This window comes from Serinus canaria, chromosome 1A (genome assembly GCF_022539315.1).
Source record: "Serinus canaria isolate serCan28SL12 chromosome 1A, serCan2020, whole genome shotgun sequence".
Classification (NCBI taxonomy): Eukaryota; Metazoa; Chordata; class Aves; order Passeriformes; family Fringillidae; genus Serinus; species Serinus canaria.
Window position 1 is genome coordinate 6382839 of NC_066314.1, and position 17277 is coordinate 6400115.

The window sequence follows — 17277 nt, forward strand, 5'->3', positions numbered from 1 at the left end:
TCTTTCCTAGAAAAGAGTTCCAACCTCTTTTTCAGTGATAGAGAATCTATCATGACCTCTGGCAAACTAAAGATTAATGATCTACTTCACTTCAAAACCCCACTGTATTTAGGTTGGGTTATATGGACACAAATTGCTGCCAGTTTCAAGCTGCAGGTCAAAAAAGAAAAATATTTAAGGTGGAATACTTCTGGTTTGATTTCTGAGTCAGGAAATCCTTCCTGTAATTGCAGTCTGCCAGGTAAGACTTCCCCCTGTGCTCTCACCCAGACCACATCCAGGTGTTTGAGGAGGTTCTACTTTCCTCTTCGGAGAAACACAGTGGCCCCTAGCAATGGCTAATTACCACTCTGCTGATTGACAAAATGCCAAGGAGTGAGAGCTGCTGCCTCCATAACCAATAATTACATTTTTGTCAGGCTGCCAATGTCCTCACACACACCTGCACCCTGCCCACACAGTGGTTACAAAGAGATTTATAATAATTAATTGTAGCATTCCTATCACGCATCTCCCCGCCCGCTGCCAGCAGCGACATGTAAATCCCGAGATGAGCATGTCTAATTTCCTCTCCTTGTTAACCTCAGAGTAAAGCCAGCTAAGAACATCTTCTGTTTGCACCCTTTGAAGCCTTGAGTCATTTTTTTCCCTGACATCTTAATTTCATTCTAGGTGAGGAATCACACTTTTTTCTCTTCTTCTTCTATTTTACTCTGCTTATTTGCTCATGCCTTCCTGACTAGTCTAGACAGCCCTACCACTTATGATTTTCCCGAGATGGATGCTTTCCAAACAGTACAGCTCTCCTCCCACAGAACATGGGCCAAGCTTCACAAAACCAAACCTCTTCCCACAGATCACCATTTCCCCAGCTAGCAATTGACTTCCAGAGGTAGGAACTAAAGACAGTGCAAGATATTCATTGCCTCCAGGATCCTTCCAGATTCCCAAAGGCATCTACTGTCCATGTAGCATCCCATCAAGCTGCATCCCTCATTTCTACCCCTCCCTACTTTGTGCTCACCCCTGGAACCTCCCAGCCTTCCAACACTGATGAGCCCCTGTTGCAATGCTTGTCTTGCTGTTCTCCATGCTGCCCTTTTTGGGAGAGCAAAATAGAAATTTTCCTTCTCCCTGATTTGCTCCTAATCTGTTTTGCATTTTATTCTTTCTTTTTCTACTTTTTTTTTTTTTTCCCCGAACCATGTTCTGGTTTTACATCCTTCTCAGTTTTCACTTTCTCTCACAGGTTGCTGGCACTATTGACATTCATCTGCACTTAATCTTCTTGGGGTTAAGTCTTACACACAAATATTTGCTTTCCCTGTTGGCACTTCCAACAGTCTAGGCAAAATTTTGAAATTTCCCTGTGGCAATAGCAGTGGGAGGTCCCAGACAGCCAGGGAAGGGGCTTTACTCTCTCTTTTCTCAAGGACTTGCATTGCAGTGTTAGCTGTAGCTGATTCCTGTCCAGGATAGGGGAGGAACAACCTTCTCTGAGGCCCAGACATTAAGCTTGGTCTGTAATTTTCAGTCCTGTCCTGTGAGAGAGTGGAGGATAAAGGTCTACACAATCATGAAGGGATTAAATAGAGACTGACAACATCTTCCAGCAGAAGAACTGGGAGTAGCAGATAATAAAGTAGGAAGCAGTTTGAAAGCAATCTAAAAGTTGGCAATCAAATCAAAAAGGCAATAAAATTCTCAAGAGAAGGCTGGACAGCTTTATGGGAGATAAATTGACTGGATGTCACTGAATATATAGAAACAGATAAATATATGGAAATTGTTTCACCACAGAGACTTCTTCAGCTTGAACCATTGGAGAATGGGAGAGCATCAGCAAGAACTCTCTTCCATGGATACCTGACTTAGGTATCTCTTGGCATCCTGTGGGTCTTGGGATAGGGAGAATGCTGACAGTCTTTTACTTTACTTCCTCAGAAAACTTTTGGCAAAACTGCTATTTTGCACCACTTCAGGACTTCTGATAATAAAGCACCTAACAAAAGGACTCCTGTACCTCTCTCTGCTGTTGGCTGAAGCACTTTAGAATGTTGTATGCAATGAAATTCAATCTCTGCTCACATTCTAAGGTCAATACTGAAGTAGACAAGCTCCATAAGTCCATTCAACTAATACTTAAATACATACAACCAAGAAGCCAATCCAAAGCCAGAATGTTTATCATAAAATGCATGGAAAAACATGTTCAGAGTCACATCTAGAGTGCAGACTTGAAGTTCAAACAGAAAAAGCCCTAAAATCAATGTTGAAGTAATTCAAACAGCCCCATGACACCTCCAATAATGTTGACTGCATTAGAAAAATTATTCCAGTTGTTCTACAAGCTTTAGAGTTAAAGGCTTTCTGTGTCAGAGACAATGTTCCCTTTTGGTACAGTATTGACAACATATGTGTCCTCTCTTTTTATTACTTTTCCTAATGTAATTTTAAATTTTTTTAAAATCTCTTTGCACCATTTTCTAAATCAGTGCATGATTGACCACAGGCCTTAAAAAAAACAGAGACAGAGGTTTCAGAATTTCAAAACACAAGGAATTGCTTTAAAGCAATTTAGAAGATTGGATTTAAATCCACAAAACAAAACTCTACATCCTTCATGCCCTCAGCAAATTTTATCCAAAAGGCTTTATGAGCTAGAAGATAAAGACTCCAAAATGCATCATAAGCTCCAGCCAAATTCAAGCCACCTGCTCCACACAGCCAGAGATATAGAAGGATGCACTGCACCAGGCATGCTGCAGTGCTTCATTCCAGCTCTGGACTTCTCCTCATCCACTGAATTGAAGCTGGAACTGCTGTATCCAGAAAAAGAAGCCAGTGAGACAGAGCCATAGTCATGGTCAAGGTGTTGTGGCAAAAATGGCCCAAGACCACATCAGTCCCTTTTAGACACAAATAAGTTCATATGTGGCCAAGGCCAGACCACAGTGTGAGCTCAAATGACCTCTGTTCTTGCAATTAATATATTGTCTTTGCCCCAAAGACCAGCAGAATCTGAAAAAAGTTATTTGTAGGGCTAATGTTGCAGTGGGTGCAACATTAGATCTTCCAGTCCCATATTGTGCTGGGCAAGGATTTCCAAATCCCTGTGCTGCTCTAGAGAAGTCAGGAATACTGACTGCAGGTGAAACTGCAAGGGAAGGAAAAGGACAAGGACAAGGACAAGGACAAGGACAAGGACAAGGACAAGGACAAGGACAAGGACAAGGACAAGGACAAGGACAAGGACAAGGACAAGGACAAGGAAAAGGACAAGGACAAGGACAAGGACAAGGACAAGGAAAAGGAAAAGGAAAAGGAAAAGGAAAAGGAAAAGGAAAAGGAAAAGGAAAAGGAAAAGGAAAAGAAGAAAAAATATTTCCTAGGACCTGGAAAAAAGGATACTGGATCTGATAAATAAAGAGAGCAAAAAATAACACTTCAATAGTTGTGGGGTTGAGGCTGCCCCCGGACACTGCCAATGTGTAAATTAATATTTAAAGATACGTGTGGGCTTAGGAGTAGATTAAAGTACACAATGAGCCCTGGGCAAGCCTGAGATTTCTCTGTTTCAAAACATAGGAAATGCTGTAAATACCATGGCAAATGCAATTACCAGAGTGTGATAAACACCACTTCATTAGCAGAGACCACAGGAGGCTTCTCCAGTTTCAGAGTTCCTGACAATGAGCAGGACCACAGGCTCATCCTGAAGTCCAGACACAGAACAGGCAGGCAAATGCCTCAGGGATGCCTCCAGTCTGGGATTTTGTTTTTAGCCCTTCTCTGGCCTGATGCTTTGATGGAAGAGCTCTGCTCCTTCATATCCTCAACATCTGTGATGTGTTTCTTGAGCAATGACTGTCTGTGAGGACAGGATGTGTTCCAGCAGCTCCAGAGTGCCACTGATTTGGAAGCACCACAACATTTTCCATCAGTAGTTCAGCTGCTTTCAGACCCTATATTTTAGTTAAATATAGGAGGATTTTGTCACTGGATGTGGTTTCAAGCCATTTTTATTATGGCAGGCAAGATTTGAGCACAAAGTGTTATTTCCAGGACATATTTAGTCGATGATTCTACACCTTTGGGGAAAGAATCAAGAATCACATTTGCTCCTCTGCCCTTTGAAACCAAGACTTAAAACACAGGCTCAATTAGGATTTTGAGGAACAGACAGTTAAGTGTTCACTCAACTCAAACAAAATATGCCTGAGCCTAAAATGTGTAAAAGGACAAAACCCAAATCATTGATGGTAGTAACAACCCTTCAGTAGAGTCTTCTTAAAAGTGTTTGTTTCCAATCCTCAGAGGCTTTTCACAACACCAGGACTCAGGTCCAGCAAGGCACAGAGAACTTGGAAGTGATTTTTACAAAAATTCACCTCCAGCTTGTTTTTTTGAATCCTGATGGAGGTTGGCCTGGTACCTCCTGGAGCTGCTCAGCCACAGGAGGTACCAGGCCAACAGAGTGGGGGACATAAACCCTCTCCAGAGAGAGCAGCACCAACATCCAGCTTGAAGAGTAACAGGACAGGGACAGGGGGCTCTGAAAGCCTGTACAGCCCCTCCCAGAGCCATGTCATGAGCCATACAGTGCCTCTTCCTCCAGAGGCAGGCAGCCAGACCATGTCTTCTTCTGACCCACCTCAATCTCCCAGCTAGAGCCAAGCTTTGTAAATAATTGAGATTTTACCACATCAGTGGGACACACATTTCAGTGGCTTATTTCTTCATTTCCTATTCCCATGAGTTCTTTTAATTTTCTCTCATTTACATTTTTATTTTTTCATTGTCTCTACTCACAAAAATCTCTCCAGCAGAAGTACTTACAGACCAAGTAAGTTTCTTCCCCACAGATGAGCCATGTACACATAGATTCTCACTTAAGAAAACTTTTACAGACCATGAATAAACTCTCTCCCAGCTAACCCAGACCTCAGAACTCTTAAAGTATGAGCAGGCATGTGGCAGAGGTGTCCTGTGGTTACTGTGACGAAGCCCTTTCCTCATTATTGCTCATCTCCCACACCCAAGGATGTTGTTTTAAAGGTGGAAAACAGCTTCCTCCCTCTGCAACAATATGGAGAATTTTAAGTGGATGTGGCTGCTGTGTTTTTGCTTCAAAGGCTCTGAAATGGGATTTCTATCTTTCCCCATGTAAGGGAAATTAGGACTTAAAGCATTGAATTTCTATTCCTATCCCTGAGCCACTGTCAGTACAAGGTGTTCCTCCACTTTGACTTTCCCTCTTTTCTCTCCCCAGCCACCATTCAGTTAAGCATTTAAATAATTTTCCACAATGAAAAAAATCTTATAAAAAACATCCAGAAGAACATATTTGTGTTTGTACCCCTTTTAAAGGCTTTGGAAATACAAAAAGAAAGCCAAACAAACAACTGTGTTCTGAAATGGGTGTACAGCAAAGACAAATGAAGGCAATAAACTCATTGCATTTTGAGGAAATGAAGAGGATACGAGACACCATCCACCTGAAGAAGGAAGCCAGACTTCATACACCAAGATGCTCTGGTTGAGTAAACAACGAAACCCCAGCTGCTCATGCTAAACCCACCTAAAGAAAACTCTCTACTCAAAGTACAGCACTACCTGAGCAAAAATGCTGGAAGCCATGGGAGGGGCACAAGATTTCAATAAGTTTACAGGCAAAAAAAAAAAAAGACAGAAAATTGTTTCTAATCCCAGAGAGCATGAATCAGGGAGCAAAAAGAACTGTCTCCACTGGACTGGGATACAGACCCCAACACACCTGCCTTGCTTTCACCTCTGCAGAATGGAAATAGCTCTCCTGCTGCCCCTGCATAGTGAAGGAGATGGGTCAGTTTGAGGACAACAGTATGTAAATACCAGCTTGCATTTTAGTCCCACATCTTGTCTCGATATAAAACACTGCACCAACATTCCCCTTGCAGTTGCAACTGGTTCCTTGCTGATCTAGGAAATGCAAAAATACTGCAGAAGAAGTCGATTAACTGCTTTCAGATCTCAGGAAATATTTGTTTCCTTGCTTGCTCTTAAGTTTTTTGGGCAGAAATTCAGACCTGGCTTTTTAGTCATATTATTTTCCTTTTGTATTTTACAGTGTCATGGAAACTTGCCTCTCAGTGTGTTTTTCCCTGCTGTCATTCCTTTCACAGATGACTCAACTAACAGTTGCAGCAGCCTTGTTCCAAAAAAAGTTGACAGACTGGGGCAGCAAGAGGAGGGAGTCACTGCATCAGCTGCTGGAGGCACCTGCAATGATTTGCTCAGCAACCAGCTGCAATTGGTCCACCAAAACCATATGTTCCCAGTCCCTTGAAACCAGGCACTTTGGTTTGTCACTTCACATTAGCTGCTGCAAGGGGCTGAGCACTGCCAGGGCCAGTGGCCAAGCCAAGCCTGGCACCACGTGGCTGCTCCTGGCTGAGCACAACAGGGCAAGGACACTTCTCCAGGGGAATTTGGAAAGGTTCTTGGCTGGTGGAGGCAGGACCAGCTGTAAAAGGCTCCGTCTGCAGCTTCCATTAGGGACTTGAACTCCTGCTGCCTCAGAGCCAACTTGGCTTGTCATTTGCGAAAATAAACATCAAAATGTATGGGCTGGGAGAAAATCTGTCCCAGATTAAAAGACTTCATCTCCCTTCAAGCCACAATGGCTGATCTGGTTACAGGCAGCATCACAGGTGTCCTGTCTGCCAGCTGTCAGCTGGATTTTGGTGGCCATTGATCTTAATAAATCTTTTGCTTCATCTTTTTCCGTGTCTGTCTCACACGTGGGTCAGGAGAGAGAGAAAAAGTCAAAATAAATACTTTCCCTGGGTTTCAAGGTCAACAGCAACTAACCCAAAGGACAGGTCTGCTCACAGTGCCTGTAGGAGGATCAGGTTCATCAAGGAGAGATCCTGGTCCAGGACTGCTGATCTACATGAATCATCCTTTCCACCTGCTGACCAACACAAAGTATTTGCACACAAAAACCATCCAACTCATCTACAGACTCACAGATTTACAGAAGGGCACGGTGGCTCCCATAACTGGGTTGAACAACACAAATTATGGGTATCTCCCTCATTAATTTTGGCAGATCTTGTTCCAGAAAACTTGCCTGAGACTCATTCTGAATGTATTCCCCAAGAGTTGGCTCAAAACAAGCTCTAGGAAAATCCAAGCAGGTGAAGAGCCATTTGCAGCCAGCTCTGATGTTTGCTTCCCCCTCCTGCTCCCAGCCCAGCCAAAAGCACTGGAATAGCCCCAGTGTATTACTGTGAGCAGGATGCCAGGACTCATATCTGAGCATCTTTCAGTGGCTCCCAGGCAAAGTCAGCACCTCCACCCACTGAGACTGAAATGTCATGGGAGAACTATGACTTGTAAGCTTGACTGGATCAAAAAAAACCACTATCTGCTTCTTTGGACTGCACATTCTGTTTTGCCTTGGGTTAGTAAGATGATCCACCTTAGGAACACCAACCTCAACTCTTCTCCTTGGAGAATATGTCCCAGGTATCTGGGGGGCACCCTGAGTACACAAACCTCTGTTGAGGAAGGGGATTTGGCTGTGGAAACAAGCTTTTTCAAGCATCCATTGCCCTGCACTACTCAATTTCACAACCCAGATTCACACCAACCCTTTCCCTGCACCTCTCCCTTCATCTTTCACAGTGGCGGGATGTCCCTTCTCACTTTCCCACTCTGGGGAGGCCATCAACAGGAGGGCAGGAAAGCAGAGATATCACTCACACACAGGAAAGGAGACAGCGGACTGAAGTCAGCCTCCTCATGTCTTCTAGCTGCCATTTTTCCCATTACATGTCCAGAAGGGATGGATGAGAGGTCCACTGCTCACTACAATGCTGCAATTCCCAGCCCATCTTCACATGTGGATGCTCAGGGTGGGATTCAGCCTTCAACCTGCCCCCCTCTCCTGAGGGAGGTATCACCCCCCTCAGCCACTTCGGTGTCAGCATAGAGGGAACATGACCAGCTCAATCAAAATTCCATCTCTCCTCCATACACAGTGCCTTGGCCCTGGGCTAAGCGGCTTCCTAAGGTTAGGGGCTCCCAAAAAACTTTTCATCCAGCTAACAAAGCGCTGCTGGGCTTGAAAAGCCATGTCTGTCCCAGCCATGTCTGGGAAAGCCCAAGGCTATGGCATCCCTGCAGACAGAAAGAGAGGAGGGACAACAGGGTCCCTTCAGCCCCACCTTTGTCTCTCTCAACATGCAGAGCTCAGCCTACAACTATGAAGTGCCTCTGTGGCCACCAGCCAGGCAGAGAGCCCAAAAGGTGTCCTGGGGCTGGGGTCAGATGCCTGCTCACCACCAAGCTCAAGTACAGCAGCAGATAGCCTTGTGCCACGAAATATGGAATGAGTTAGAGAGTTTGGCAGAACTTCATTAAAGTGGGACTCTGGATAATTAAAAGAGGCCTGGAGCCATGTGGGTCTCCCTTCCCTGCCAGTTCCTGGAAGGATTGCTGCTTCACCCTTCAAGGAGGCACCAGCACATACATACACACCCACCCCTGATTGTCTTGGTATTTCCTTGCTTGGTGAGCTGGAAATTGGATATTTTTAAGGATATTATGTACTTGGATGTGCCTGAGACACAGCAAGAGAGAGCTGTGCTCTGGAGCAATCTGCAATGCCTGATAGGCAGCAATGGTCCAGACACGTTCACCAGGAGCTGTGGCACTCTTTGGGGGTCCCCTGTTGGTACCAGGAGGGTGCTAAGGGGGGTCTCACCTCAGCACCTCCCTGCCAGCATGGCTGCCATGGGGGACAAGAGTTCAGATGGGTGGGGAAAAGTTCCATTTTCAATCCCAAATTCTGACTGTTCACAAATGATACCAAATCCAAGGCTCCCGTGTTACATCAGGTCATCCATCCTACATTGTGTATGAAAACCAGCCAATCTACCCCAACAGAAATAATGTGCCTCTAAGAAACAACTGAAAACCAGAGTTATTGCCCCTTTTTCTTCTGGGAAGCGCTGCTTAGAACACCTTCTGGCTGCTATAAATATTAAAAAGACCATGTGCAATGGAAACATCCTGTGGATAAGGCTATTGTGTATTCCTTTGTAATCTTTTACTCTGTGTTTTATCAGCCTGTGTATGTGTGGAAAGATAGAAAACTGATAGGGATATGCCAATCAGAACTCTAAGAGTCCCCTACCACACCCTGGGTGTGAAGATTTGGGAAAGAATCAATGCCATTTCTGTGCCAAAAGACTCCTGGGGATGTTACCCAAATATATCAATTGTCTTGTGGTCTTCCCTTGCCCCAGACACTTCTCAGCAGTTCTCCATTTCATCTGATATTGCTTAAATGTACTCAAATTAAACACAGATCATAGGGAGGGGGTTCACCCTGGGTGGGTTTCTGGGAGGAAAACAAAAGCTCTGTAAATCACTATGAAAACAACCCAGAAGTGATGGCACTTTCTATCATGCTATTATAATGGCTCATGGAGAAACAGCTCCTCTAACCAATGGCAGGGCAAGAAACCACATGTAAAAGAAGATTTTCAAACCTCTAGATATTGGACCTCACTTCAATTCTATTTTGAGGTCTTTTTGTACTGCCCTTGCCACGTAGCACTGTTTTTAACTGAGATTATTTTATATTTCCCTAGTGCCTTAAGACCAGAGAAGGGAGAATGTCTTATGCAGCTCATGCCACAAGCACACACAAAAACTCAGTACATGGGAGTTAAAGAGAACTGTCTCCACCAAGCCTGGATGCTACCTGCTCTTTTTCAGACTGATTCTTCTCCTAAAACAGCTGGCTCTGGACTCTGTGAGCAGCATTTTCCAGTCTTGAAATTCATCTCCCAGCACTCAGAGCAGAGAGGGAACTCTGCAAGAGCAGAAGCTCTTAACTTAATTAAGAGAAAAAAAATATTACTTTTTCATTTTAATTTTGTGGATAACATGGACAACACAGTTATCAGCTCATTTTTCCTAGGCCAGGATTTGCAAGACTCACAGAGCAGAATCACTTCTGGCATCAGCAGTGTCCATCTCAGCCACCACAGGAAGACCTCTGGCCCACAGATCCAAGGCAGCTCAGGCTCTCTCTGGACAGAACACTATTTAATCACTTTCAAAATCAGGGTGGTCTGAAAAATTACAGGGATTTCCCCAACTTTCCTTCTTTCTTCCCCCTTTCTGAGGGCATGTTGCCTGGGAGATGGATCAAAACAAGTCCCCTTAGCACACATCACATGAACAAGCCCTTCTCTGGTAGGCAAGGAGCTCTAGTACAAGTGGCTGTTTCTCTGTGGCTTGTGTCCTTGTGGTGCTGTAAAGTGTCACTGACTGAGACCCTCTGCCATTCACCTGGTTGAGAGCATCAGGGAAGAGACAGGCTGGGACCAGCAGATGTGCTGCTGCCCACAGATGGGCTCAGGGATTCACCCAACCCAGTGGCTCCCAGTCTATGCACACAGGAGTTGCTAAAATGCAAATAATTTTGAAATTATTCCTCTACTTCCACAGAGGAAGAATGCAATTTAATTTAATTTTTGATTTGCACAGTATTGGCAAGGCCATTTATGCAATTACATTGCTTTTCTTATTAGTTCCCTTTTCAGCTGCTCCAAAGTCTTCCAGGTGTCCCAGTCAGGTCATTAGTCTCTTACAGCAGCCATGGTGCCACCAGAGAAGATCCAAACCCAAAGATGCTAAAGAGATATTTGTAGACTGCCAGGCTAACCCACTAATTACCTTGCTTTTTATTTGGGACACCGACTACTCCCATAAAAGCTCTATTATTAGAGATAATACCTCCAGATAAAGCTCTGGAGGTCTCTCAGAAGGTGAGTCCATTCATCTAAATCAATTGAAATAACTGTGTGGTTGTGGCTCTGCTGCTTGAGTCAATGCGGGGAGAGAGGCTCAATAATAGGTATAGTCTCCCCCTGCAATCTCTGAGCTTAATTGAAGTTATTGGACTCCTTAATTTCATGGACTTTATCTCAGTGCTGTCACTGTTGCTCACAATTGGACTGACAGCTTGACATCGATCCCTTGTTGTGATGCACATGGGGTCATTTTGCAGCTCTCCTGCACGCATAAAGGGGGAGGACAAAAGAACACATTTCCTTACCAACCCGCTGACAAAACCAGTTCAGGCCCCTGTGAACAATAGTTACAAGTGCTGCTAGAGATTTCTACTGTCCTTCTCGACACCAGACCTCAAGTCACTTCTCCTGTTATCCCTTGTGTGCAGACAAAGCAACAAAGTCCTCCTTATGAGATCACACAACCCTGCAGAAGGCCAGAAGGAGAAATTACAGCTCCTAGATTTGCACTAAAATGGTGAAACTCTGCAGAGGAGCTAGACTTCAATCCCAATGTACTGCATCATCCCTTGGTTTTAGAAACAACCTTGTGGAAACCACTGCAACAACCAGCTGGAGTAAAACAAGAGATCTGCAAACATCACTAAGGGGCTGAGACAAAAAGTCAAGATGAAGCCACATTAGTTTTTGCCTCTGCAAACATGGAGGCCAAAATGCAAGTGCCTAAAGAAACAATAGCAGGAGCAATCACTGCACTTTGAAATGGCCAGAACAAGAGCCTAAGTGAATTCATGAGATTGTAGGGTTATTGGAAAACTATGGAAAGCAGTATTTGGCTCATAGCCCAGACTGCAAGGGACTTAAAAATGCAGCTGGAATTAACTTACAGCAAAAGCAGCAGGCCCAGGATGAGGAAAGTATTATACTCAGTGAGATATGCCTTGGGTCTGACCTCTTTTCATCACACGCCATGGGACTTTCCAAAAATTAAAAGCCTTTTACCATGATGGAAAAGGCAGGTGGCACATCCCAGTGCATCCAAAAAGTTCCTGCACATCACTTTGCTCTCCTTTGCATCATCAGACACATTTGCTGGAAGGAGGAGAAGGAGCTGTCAGTGTTTTCCTCACTCTACCCCTTGGGCAGCCTAGACAAGGCTGCCTGCATGCAAGGAGCACTGCAGACAGAAGATCAAGCAGGAGGGCAACATGTCAGTGGTCACTTCTGGGTCACCTGCTCCATGGCCAGCTCAAGCACACCCTGCAGAAGGGACTCTTTGCTTAGAGTAGCATTACATGAGGCAAAGACACTCATCCATGTTGGGATTTTCTCACAATCTGGCTGAGCATCCCAGAGCTGCAAACACAAATTATCCATTGCAGCTGCACGTGCTTCTAGCACCAAAATCTCTCTTGAAATGTCCACCCCAGAAACATATCAAGAGCAGGATTCCAAAAATCTTTCAGAGTATGGGATTTGTCTGTAAACAGAAAATTTCGTAATTCCTTTATTCCAAACCTCTTCTGGCCTGCTGCTTTGTAAGTTGTCCCTGCATGCAGCTGTTCCAACACCTGGAGTCAGGACCCTACCTATGAACTCCTGGATGAGACTCTCATCCCAGCTGTCTTCTGCTCAGAATGTCTCTACATTTCTACCTCTCCTCTCTGATTGCACAAAACATCCATGATATATTTTAAGTAGCAATTTATGTCAGTACACAGCAGTTAGTGAGACCCCTGACTCCTCACTACACTATGAGCCTCATCAGACAGCCCTTTTCTCTCTGTCCAAGCTCTTCCCAACTTGACACCATCACAGAACCTCCCTTTGGATGTACCCAAGTTCCCAAAGAAGTTCTTTTTCAAAAACTTCAGGAGTAACGCTCTGAGTTATGTTCAGTGTCTGTGCCATGAAGCTGGCACACAGCACAGATTTCAGCTTAGGAGCCAGCATGGGGCAGCTCAGCCGAGCACACTCGGAAGTGGAGATTGTTCACACTGTGACAGGATGTGAACAGACACAGTGACAACGGGAAATCCACCACTGCAGGTAAAAAGGCAGAGAGAGGAAGGAGACATGAAGAAACCTGTACCTGGGAAGAGCTGAGGAACAAATTCCTAATACTGCAGCAGCAGAAATGTCATCCATTTCCCAGGCTGGGGCATGCAGGCGCCGGGAGCTGGCGCTCAGCTGGGCAAACACAGATGCAGGAGCTGAATGGGAGCACAGTCAGTCCCATCTATTTTTAACTGGTGCAGAGGAAGCTTTTACTTTTCACTATGAGGGTGAGACAAAGTGTCCATCAGTTGTGCTGAATTTGTTCCCTGGATGGGTGGGGGTTGAAGCATGTGAAGCCCCCGGCCCCGGCAGTGGGACCAGCAGCTCTGGTCCCCCCCAGTCTGCTCACAGCTGCACAGGTCAAAGAGTGCAACAGCTGAAATGCACTTCTGATACATACACTGAGGGTTGCCTCAACTTACCCTGGGGGCTTCTGCCTGGTGATTTCCATTAAGGCTGACTGGTGAGATTCACTACTGGCATAAACCAGCCCATCAAGATCCCCTACATTTAGCTCAGCATGACGAAATAAACAGTGCAGAGGCATCACCAGCAGACACTGCCAGTTGGATCTGGTGGCCTCCCAATGTCACTTTGCTCCCCTGGACAAAAATCTGTGGATTTGGCAGCAGCAGCACCTTTACTTGCCAAGTATGTTGCTTGTGGCACTGGGGAGCAGGGGGTGGGAGGGAGAAGGCAGGGCTGGAACCAGGGCTCTCCATCTCCTTCTTGCCCAGACAGGGTTACAGCTCTGCAATTTAATTGTAGGATAACTAATTTTCTCTTTTTTCTGCTGCTGTCCCAACACATATATTTGAACAGCACCATTCCACACTCCCTACCTCAAAAATATCAGCAGCAAGAAAACACTTGCTCACTCTTCATCCCAAGGAGAAGAGCTGTGTCACTGGCCAGATGGCCACACAGCAGCTCAAACTTTGTATGTTGGCATTTGGCCAGGTGGTGAAAGGAAAAGGCTCAGCCAGCTACTGAATTCCCTCCATCCATCTCCCAAGCAAGCCACTCACACATCTGCTGTCATACATAAACATCATGCCTTGGGTAAATCCACAGAAGACACAAGCAATGACACCTGTCCCGTCCATCCTGACCTAGAGAGGTGCTTAAAATGTTCTCAGATACCAGGGGAAACTGCCAGCCTCACAAAACAAAGTTTAGCACTAAACCAGCTCTCCAAGTTCCACTTCCTCAAAAGTATATGCACATCCAGAACATGCACACACATGACAACATGTCGCTCCTCTCTGCCAAATAAGCATTTGTTAATATCCTGCATTTATTACACACACTACGATCCCATAAAGGGGCTCAGAAGCCACCAACAGTGGGCTTCTTTGGATGTTCTTAAGGGAGGATTGCCTAGAGGGTGAACTGCTTTCTGTGGCCTTCCTTGAAAGGAGAAAGAGACATTTCATCTGTCTTGTTCAGAAGTAAGTGCTGGCACCACTCAGAGGAACCCTGCCCTCATCACTCACATGAAATGTGCCCTTAAGAGCCTTTTTTTCCCCAGCTGCTACAAAGGCAGCTCAGGGTGATTAGTTCAGTAGATGTTTATGCTGTTATGTGGAGTCAGGCAAGAATAATCCCTTACAGTCTGTCATGGTCCAGGCACTGCTCTCACTACATGAGATGAACACGGAAGTTCAAAAGCAAAGATTTGCTCCTGAGCATTTCAGCTGAAATTAAAAAAAGAGGTCTAGAGATAGCCAACCCAGAAATTATCTGGGTGGAGGAGGACAAGATCACAAGTAATACTATTTTTAACCTATTGTTCATTAACAAGTTGATACCAAGATTTGCTCAGGTCCACGTGAAGCCAAAGAGGTTAACACAGAGGTCAGCTTTGAAAACAGTTTAATATTTCCTCACCAGTGTGTTACTCTGCTACTGATACTACCCAAGGAACAGGAAAATCAGGGACCTGCTGCTCTGCATTCATGTACATATGTTCACAAAGGACATGGGAATGCCTGTGCCCACTTTGAAAACAAGCACTGGAAAGCAAACAAATCCCTTACCCGGTTGTCCTCTTGAATCTCCCAGTCACTGGAGAAGCTCAGCACATGCTGTGCCTGTGAGCAGTTTGAAAACTGGAAAAGGCTGGCAAACATTCTTCTGTTCTCCTGGGTGTCAGGGAAAATCGCCTCCTGGAAGTTGACTCCGTGTGGCAGGAGGATGTAGTTCTCATCCATTCTGGAACACAAATTGCAGGGGCAGCCCGCTGTGAAAATGAACAGCGCTCTCTCTCCTGCAGAAGTCACCTGTCCTACTTCAGCCTGGCTCGACAAAAAGTCACACAGACTTTTAGCCTGCAAGTAGCTCTCAGCTCTCCTGGCACCAAAATGACGATTTCCACCACAAGGACTGAATCAGGCAGCAGCAGTAAGGACCAAACTGCTCCTTCCACCCTGCAGACACCATGAAGGAGGTAAATCTGTATTTTGGGCCATAGTTTCTACTGAATTTGCATCACTATGCCTTTGAGCCCAGAGTTTAAGTATTCCTTCAAGCAGTCAATAAATAACTTGTGTCAATAAAATGTGTTTAAAGATGTTGCTGCAGACTAAGCCCTAGACAGCATTAAAATGAGTTCTGTCGTGCACCCAGTCTAAGAATATACCAAGTATTTCAAAACAAGCCACTGAGTAGTATTTCGCAAATGCTCTCAAATTGAAAGGTCACAGAGATGGCTCTGTTCCAACATTGTGGTTTATTTTCTTATTCTTTCGATGAGCCCAAACTCAGGGTCTGGCTGGGACTCAGGAGAGTCGATGGAAAGCTACCGGGTGAGTATTTGGGGATGGGTTCTGAACTCCCACGACAAACTTCGGCAAACAGCCGCTGGCCTCTCTCCGGCTCTGTGACCGTCCCGCAGTAATAACAAAAGCACCAGCACCCACGGGCTACTCAATAGCATCTCCCCGTGCATGTGGTGGCCGACAATGCTGGAATACTACGGGAGTTTGGTGTTCCGGGCTTTTCTTTCCCTATGTAACTGCGGGAGGAAACGCAAAGGAGCAGGCGCTGCGCGGAGAGCGGCCGCGGGACGGAGCGAACCCTGCGGGCAGGGGCGGGCGTGCATCCACCGGAGCCGGGATGCGACATGCCAACCCCTCCCCGGACCCCGCTACCCCGGGACTCACCGGAGGAAGAAGAAATAAGCGTAGCCCTGCATGACGGTGTGCGAGTGGCAGGAGAAGTAGCCGAGGCCGGTGAGGTTGAGGCGGGAGCCGGCGGGAACCTCCAGCATGCTGCCCCACGCCTGGTCGCACAGCAGCTCGATCTCGGCCGAGTAAAAGAGGTCCCCCGCTCCCTGCTGGGGGCCGCCAGGGGGGCCCCTCTGCCAGGGCAGGTAGTTGTAGGCGCCGTAGGGGTCGGGGTGCAGGGCCAGCACCCGCGCGTACACGATGATCGCGGCCAGCTCGGCCCGGCAGCCCTCGCTGAGCGGCCGCCACTCCGCCGGCAGCTGGCAGCCGCCCCCGGCACCCGCCCGGCCCCCCAGCACCAGCACCAGCCCCAGCACCAGCACCGGCACCGGCAGAGGCGGTGGCATCGCGGGCGGCTCCGGGCCGGGCGGGCAGGGAAGGGCCGGGGCTCAGGGGGTTGGAGCGGGGCACAGACGGCCCGGAGGCGCTGCGGGCTGCCCCGGAGGCTGCGGATGACCGGGGCTGGGCGAGAGCGCTGGGAGGCAGCGAGGCGGAGATGCGGAGGGGTGGGGGTGCAAAGGGGCGGGAGGGAGGAGTGGAGGGTGCCAGGGGCAGAGCGCAGAGGGCTGAGATCCGGACAGGCAGGAGTGGGAAGGGGCGAGGGGCAGGAGGTGTACGGGGGCAAAGACGCGAGGAGCAGAGATGCAAAGGGGAGGGATGGGAAAAGGCAGAGAGATGCGAAGGGGGCAGAGAGGCAAAGGGGAGGGCTGTAAGTGAGAGAGGTGCAAAGGGGGAGGTGAAAAGGGAGGGATACAAAGGGGAGGGATGCAAAGGCAGAGTTGCAAAGAGGAGGAATGCAAAGGGAAGAGGTGGACAGGACGGAGATTGCAGAAGAGGGAAGATGTAGAAGAGCAGAGATGCGAAAGGCAGATACACTCCGGGGTGAGCGCAGCTGCTGCCAGACACTCCCTGGACTCGGGGTGAGCACCCACGGCTTTGAAAGGTGAAGGTGTGGCTCGTAGGGTTTTGGAAGTGCAAGGGTCCCAGTGGAGCAGGGGGCTGTACAAGGCTCGCCTAGGAAAGAAAATCCTGGGAAACTTAAGATGTGTTTGTGTAGAAACTTGTAACTCTAGTCATCCACTTCTCCCACTTCAAATGAGGCTGGAGAAAAACTTGCAAGTGTAGGAACTAGCCTGCAATCATTTTCCAAAATACGTCTGGTAAGAAAGGTAAAAGTA

General features: G+C 46.8%; 1 protein-coding gene across 1 annotated transcript in view; it reads right to left on the reverse strand.

The window, feature by feature from the left end:
* The window catches only part of CCDC3 (coiled-coil domain containing 3), a 35445-nt gene extending 18625 nt beyond the window's left edge, over window positions 1-16820 (reverse strand). Inside the window, exons 1-2 of the mRNA XM_009086892.4 lie at window positions 16037-16820; window positions 14912-15086 (exon numbers count right to left, since the gene is read on the reverse strand). Of these exons, the coding sequence (XP_009085140.3) occupies window positions 14912-15086; window positions 16037-16446 (585 nt within the window). The 5' untranslated portion in view covers window positions 16447-16820. The remainder of the gene's footprint in view (window positions 1-14911; window positions 15087-16036) is intronic.
* Between the last annotated feature and the right edge of the window lie 457 nt (window positions 16821-17277).